Source organism: Clinocottus analis, unplaced genomic scaffold (genome assembly GCF_023055335.1).
Source record: "Clinocottus analis isolate CAN_PGR_092001 unplaced genomic scaffold, fCliAna1.0.p SCAF_406, whole genome shotgun sequence".
In the NCBI taxonomy this organism is placed as follows: domain Eukaryota; kingdom Metazoa; phylum Chordata; class Actinopteri; order Perciformes; family Cottidae; genus Clinocottus; species Clinocottus analis.
In genome coordinates this window covers 1-7,500 of record NW_027176161.1, presented here as the reverse complement: position 1 = coordinate 7,500, position 7,500 = coordinate 1, and the positions used below count along the sequence as shown (strand labels likewise).

The 7,500-nt window shown below is 39.1% G+C and overlaps 1 protein-coding gene across 1 annotated transcript; it reads left to right on the top strand.

Moving 5' to 3' along the window:
• Positions 1 to 1,877: 1,877 nt before the first annotated feature.
• Positions 1,878 to 7,494, top strand: LOC137801433 (NACHT, LRR and PYD domains-containing protein 3-like; the record flags this gene model as incomplete). Its single annotated transcript, XM_068598840.1, has 7 exons — positions 1,878 to 2,157; positions 2,479 to 4,261; positions 4,357 to 4,530; positions 4,998 to 5,171; positions 5,758 to 5,931; positions 6,697 to 6,870; positions 7,341 to 7,494. Coding segments are annotated over exons 1-7 (2,913 nt in total), but the record flags the coding sequence as incomplete, so codon positions are not given.
• Positions 7,495 to 7,500: the final 6 nt, after the last annotated feature.

The window sequence follows — 7,500 nt, the reverse complement described above, 5'->3', positions numbered from 1 at the left end:
TCTTTGTTCTATGCAGAAGAATTTCTCTCTTCGATAAAGAACAATGATCTTTAGGAATATAATGTTAATGTTTCTCAAATAGTTTGAACATCAGTTTGTAATCTGAGTTCAAGTCATCAGTGAAAAGTGCAAAGTGCAATCTGAACTGATTTTAGATTAGAAAACTTTATTAATCCCCAATGGGGAAACGCAACTGCTGAAATGCCCATAAAGACAGATGAAGGCCAATAAGTAACCATAAAAAGCGTCACACACACGCACACACACACACACACACACACACACACACAATCTGTACTCCCCCAAGAACAGCTATGTGAGGAGACATTACGCCCACATGATAGTACGGGTGGATTAAATCAAGCATTCTGATTGGTTGAGAGTGAGTCACGGGGTGTACTGTATTGAGCCATAAAGTACTGTACAACTTGTTCACATTTACCAGAGCGTTCCATATCAGTGCGCACTCAAAATAACAGGTAGATTTAAATTGCGCGACCTTTAGTTGTCATTTCAGGCTTTACAGTTACCAAACATGTGTAGCCGAGGGTTTCTCTTGCTTCTATACTTGTATAATAATAATAAAACAACAACGCGCTGCTCCGTTAGGTTAGACAAGATGGCAACCACTTTATTCTTGTCTTCCTTTTCACTCGAACAAATCCTCCTCTCTTTCCGTTTCCCCCTCCACAATAAAAGACTCAGCTGTTTACGTACACAATATAATAGTTTACACATGTTTTCTGTAAACTTTGATATTTTGGGGGAAATTACTTTTGATAAGAATGTCAGCGGTGAATAATGTGTTTGTGTTCCCTGTTCCTGCTGTACAGTCACACGTTGATACGGCTTACGATCACGACAGAGAGCAGATAACACTCTGAGAGACTAGCTAATGCTCTGAGAGACTAGCTAGCGCTCTGAGAGACTAGCTAATGGTCTGAGAACAGACTCGTTAACGCTCTGAGAGACTAGTTAAGACTAGTCTAGTTATTTAATTCAGTCCATAGACTGCCTATTAACTGCCTCGCAATCCGACCAGGGAGTGCTCACCGTGAGCATTTATCTTTGTGAATGACAGCTCTCAACTCTCGGTAACTGTTTTTCTAAGAAGTGGGTTGAAATCGTACTTTTGTTGTACCTTATCAAAGTGGCACACTGTAAAGATAGTGCAAAGTTAAGTTTTGGTTTATTATTTTACAGTCGTTTTGGTAGCCCTGGTACTCTGAAATAGCTGGACAGCCTGATTTTTTACTGATAATTATTTATAAGTTATATCTCATTGCCCTGGATTAGTCATCATTAGCCTGATTTGTGACTTTTTTTTCATCATTTTTGTACTATAGCTTCATTGGATCGGAATATTAGCCACTTTACACAGATCCATATTAGTATTAAGCATCATGAAGCTTCATGAAAACCAAAGTGACGTTTCCTGGCTTGAAACGGTGCTTTTCAAGCCCCTGAACACGTGAAGCAAAACCGCAGGCTAGAAGCCTGGTTCACAGTCTGCTCCGGGCCCGTAAGAGTGCGTTAGAAACTTCTGGTTAGATGAGTGGAGAATTGAAATTCAAGTTGCGTTGACCAAGGTGGAGGCATCTACCAGCATATGAAATTAAAACAACACGTCACATCACTTTGACTAACCCAGCCAGGGTCCACTGAGTCCTGGTGAGGGTCTTGGTTGGTCCTTGACGGGGGTACCTTTCACTCAGACAGACCCAAAAAGGGTCCACTAAGTCCAGATGGGCGTCTTGGTCCTTCTGTGGGTAGGACCAAGAACGGAATAAACCCTAACCTTCATATTCTCCTTTAAAAGGCTTATTGTCAGTAAATATGTACAGCATGATAACTATTCTTTCATTACAGGATTTTAGATGGAGGTGGAGAAACCTATTGAGGTCTTCCTCAGAACTTTGGAGGATTTAGGAGCCGAGGACTTTGAAAGATTCAAGTGGTTCCTGCAGCAGGAGGTCCTAGAAGGCTTCCCAGCAATCCCAAAGAGTCGACTAGAGGGTGTAAACCGGACAAAAACTGTGGATCAGATGATCAAGACCTACAGCATATACACTATTAAAGTGATCCGGATAGTTTTAAAGAAAATAAATCAGAATGATCTCGTGGCGAAGTTACCAAAACACATATTAGAACCTGAAGGTAAGTCATGGTATAAAGATCAAAGTGTCATATTACAAAGACTACAACAAACATCAGTAAAGCACAAAAGGTCTCAATATGATCCTCAGAGATAGACTCATGTCTTGTGCTGCTCCTTAAAGACCAAGCGACCAAACAAAGTTTGAGTTCATGGACACATGAAATGATATTAGGTCATTTTACGATCATGAACCTATTCAGAGCCTTTAGTTATCAAATGAGATGAAGACATTTAATTAATACAGAAATGTGTCCACTTGTGAGGAATTACTTTTGTTCACTAACAGCGCCTCATTGATTTTAATCTTTGTTTTATTGTAGAGATTCTTAATGAGTGCCAGCGTAAACTCAAATCTAACCTGAAGAAGAAGTTCCAGTGTGTGTTTGAGGGGATCCCTAAAAAAGAAAACCAAGCCCTTCTGAACCAGATCTACACAGAGATCTACATCACAGGGACTGCAGAGGTCAACAATGAACATGAGGTCACACAGATTGAAACAGCATCCAGGAAACCTCACAGACCAGAAACCATCATCAGACGTGAAGACCTCTTTAAAGCCTCACCTGGAGCAGAGGAACCAATCAGAACAGTGATGACAAAGGGAGTGGCTGGCATCGGGAAAACAGTCTTAACACAGAAGTTCACTCTGGACTGGGCTGAAGACAAAGCCAACCAGGACATCCAGTTCATGTTTCCATTCACATTCAGAGAGCTGAATGGGCTAAAAGAGAAGTTCACTTTGGTGGAACTTGTTCATCACTTCTTCACTGAAACCAAAGACGCAGGAATCTGCACGTTTAAAGAGTTCCCAGTTCTGTTCATCTTTGACGGTCTGGATGAGTGTCGACTTCCTCTGGACTTCAACAAGAATGAGGACCTGAGTGACATCACAGAGTCCACCTCAGTGGCTGTGCTGCTGAAAAACCTCATCAAGGGGAAGCTGCTTCCCTCTGCTCGCCTCTGGATAACCACACGACCTGCAGCAGCTGATCAGATCCCTTTTACGTGTGTTGACCTGGTGACAGAGGTCGGAGGGTTCACTGACACACAGAAGGAGGAGTACTTCACGAAGAGGTTTAGAGATGAGAAGCAGGTCTGCAGGATCATCTCCCACATCAAGACCTCAAGAACCCTCCACCTCATGTGCCACATCCCAGTCTTCTGCTGGATCACTGCTACAGTTCTGCAGGTTGTGTTGAAGACCACAGAGGGAGGAGAGCTGCCCAAGACCCTGACTGAGCTGTACATCCACTTCCTGGTGGTTCAGGCCAAAGTGAAGATGGTCAAGTTTGATGGAGGAGCTGAGACAGATCCACACTGGAGTCCAGAGAGCAGGAAGATGATCGAGTCTCTGGGAAAACTGGCTTTTGATCAGATGCAGAAAGGGAACCTGATCTTCTATGAATCCGATCTGTCAAAGTGTGGCATCGATCCCAAAACAGCCTCAGTGTACTCAGGAGTGTTCACAGAGATCTTCAAAAATGTGGAAGAACTGTACAATGAGAAGGTCTTCTTCTTCGTCCATCTGAGTGTTCAGGAGTTTCTGGCTGCTCTTCATGTCCATCTGACCTTCATCAACTCTGGTGTCAACCTGATGGCAGAAACAACTTTGTGGTCTAAAGTCACCAGAAATAAACCTGAAGCAAAACATCTCTACCAGAGTGCTGTGGACAAGGCCTTACAGAGTCCTAATGGACACCTGGACTTGTTCCTCCGCTTCCTCCTGGGTCTTTCACTGGAGACCAATCAGAATCTCCTACGAGGTCTGCTGCCACAGACAGGAAGTAGCGCAGGGACCAATCAGAGAACAGTCCAGTACATCAAGAAGAAGATCAATAAGAAAGTGTCTCCAGAGAAAAGCATCAATCTGTTCCACTGTCTGAATGAACTGAATGATGCTTCTCTAGTGGAGGAGATCCAACAGTCCCTGAGGTCAGGACGTCTCTCCACAGATAAACTGTCTCCTGCTCAGTGGTCAGCTCTGGTCTTCATCTTACTGTCATCAGAAGAGGATCTGGAGGTGTTTGACCTGAAGAAATACTCTGGTTCAGAGGAGGCTCTTCTAAGGCTGCTGCCAGTGGTCAAAGCCTCCAACAAAGCTGTGTAGGTGGACACATTATGGATACTTTAACATGATGTCTTTGATATTTTACTTTGATTCAACATTTTGTTTGTATTTATCTCTGTTTCTCCCCTAGGCTGAGTAGATGTAACCTCTCAAACAGAAGCTGTGAAGCTCTGTCCTCAGTGCTCAGCTCTCAGTCCTCTAGTCTGAAACAGCTGGACCTCAGTGAAAACAAGCTGCAGGACTCAGTAGTGAAGCTGCTGTCTGCTGGACTGGAGAGTCCACACTGTACACTGGAGACTCTCAGGTCAGGATCAGCTGATTTACCACAAAGATGATGATAAGTGTCTGATATACTAAGTTAGTGCTGGTGTTCCCAACATGTTGCTGTGGACAATGTCTACTTGTGTCTCTGTGATATGCTTTTCGACATAACGCTGTGAACTGAATGGTGAACTGGCCACTATCCTGCTGGGGATGAAAGTGTTGTAGGTCTTGTCCAACCAACATGAACATTCTTTGGCCCTCCTGCTTTCAGGGAACCAGGATGCTTTAAGTCCTGCTTTTAGTTTGTTAGAGCTTCTACTGCACTGGAAAAAACTCATTTCACTGGAATCAAGATTTAAATGTGTTTACAGTGACATGATTTTAACAAAATGTCTGTTTACAAAAGAAGATTAAACCAAAATGAAAGCCACTCATGTTTACAATGAAAATAATGTTTCGTTGTGTGTCAATATAATAAACTCTGTGTGTTGTTCTGTGTGTTTGCAGTCTGTCAGACTGTGGTATCACAGAGGAAGGCTGTTCTTTTCTGGGATCAGCTCTGAAGTCAAACCCCTCCAGTCTGAGAGAACTGAAACTGAGTAGAAACAAGCTGCAGGATTCAGGAGTGAAGCTGCTGTCTGTTGGACTGGAGAGGCCACATTGTAGACTGGAGGCTCTGAGGTGGGTTCACTGTCTGCTGCTAGTGTAGCACCTTCATATTTAATCAATAACTCTATTGATTTATCTACGTGTTGATCCATCAAGTGTTACATGTTCTGAGTGTGAGGGCCCCCTGTCCTTCAGCTACACAATGTCACACAGAGACACAACGTGTATATGAAGAGTATACTATCTGTACTATACTTGATGAATATTATATTTATATTATAGTTAATGAATAGTATATATATAAATAATTGTTAAGTATAATATATGTAATGTTTATTGAGTGACTCAATGTTCATCAGGAAAAAAAAAGGAATTTAATTTCACGTAAAGAACCAAAGCTTAATCATTTTTACCGAATAACTGTTAAAGTAATTAAAAAATAATTTTGATGCTGTCTTTTTTTCAGAACATTTGGTATTTTTAAATAACTTTAAATAGTTTCTGATCTGCATTGAAGTCTGGAAAATTTTTTAAAAAAAAATTGCAAAATGTCTGTTTATAAAAGATGATGAAACCAAAATAAAAGCCACTCAAGTTTGTGGTAAAAAAAAAAAGAGATTCATTGTGTATCGATATAATAAACTCTGTGTGTTTGCAGTCTGTCAGGCTGTGGTATCACAGAGGAAAGTTGTTCTTCTCTGGGATCAGCTCTGAAGTCAAACCCCTCCAGTCTGAGAAAACTGAATCTGAGTAGAAACGAGCTGCAGGATTCAGGAGTGAAGCTGCTGAGTGGTTTTCTGGAGAGTCCACATTGTAGACTGGAGACTCTGAGGTGGGTTCACTGTCTGCTGCTAGTGTAGCACCTTCATGTTTAATCAAGAACGCTATTGATTTATCTATGTATTGATCCATCAAGTGTTACATGTTCTGAGCGTGAGGGCCCCCTGTCCTTCAGCTACACAATGTCACACAAAGAGACACAACAAGTATTAATGAGTACACTATCTGTACTATACTTGATGAATATTATTTATATATTATACTGGATGAATATTATATTCATATTATGCTTAATGAATAGTATATATATATATATATATATATATATATATATATATATATATACTATTGTTATATATATATATATATATATATATATATATATATATAATATATATATACTATTGTTATATATATATATACTATTGTATATATATATATATATATATATATATATATATATATATATATATATATATATATATTGAGTGACTCAATGTTCATCAGGAAAAAATAAGTAATTTAATTTCACGGAAAGAACCAAAGCTTAATCATTTTTAATAAATAACTGTTAAAGTAATTTTAAAAATAATTTTGATACTGGTTTTTTTTGCAGAACATTTGGTATTTTTAAATAACTTTAAATAGTTTCTGATCTGCATTAAAGTCTGGAAAATTAAAAAGGAAATATTTTCAAAATGTCTGTTTTACAAAAGAAGATGGAACCAAAATAAAAGCCACTCAAGGTTATGATGAAAAATAATAATTCATTGTGTATCAATATAATAACTCTGTGTGTTGTTTTGTGTGTTTGCAGTCTGTCATTGTGTGGTATCACAGAGGAAGGCTGTTCTTCTCTGGGATCAGCTCTGAAGTCAAACCCCTCCAGTCTCAGAAAACTGGATCTGAGTAGAAACGACCTGCAGGAGTCAGGAGTGAAGCTGCTGTCTGCTGGACTGGAGAGTCCACATTGTAGACTGGAGACTCTGAGGTGGGTTCACTGTCTGCTGCTAGTGTAGCACTTTCATGTTAAATCAATAACTCTATTGATTTATCTACATATTGATCCATCAAGTGTTACATGTTCTGAGTGTCAGGGCCCCCTGTCCTTCAGCTACACAATGTTACACAAAGAGACACAACGAGTATTGATGAGTATACTATCTGTACTATACTTAAATATTATATATATACTTAATGAATGTTATAATATATATATATATATATATATATATATATATATATATATATATATATATATATATATATATACTTAATGAATGTTATAATATATATATATATATATGTATATATATATATATATATATATATATATATATATATATATATATATATATATATATATATATTATACTTGATGAATAGGAATAACTCATTTGACTGGAATCAGGATTTAAATCATTGTGTATCAATAGTGCGTGTTGTTTCGTGTGTTTGCAGTCTGTATAACTGTGGTATCACAGAGGAAGGCTGTTCTTCTCTGGGATCAGCTCTGAAGTCAAACCCCTCCAGTCTGAGAGAACTGAATCTATTCTTCAACGAGCTGCAGGATTCAGACGTGAAGGTTCTGACTGATCTTCTGAAGAGTCCACATTGTAGA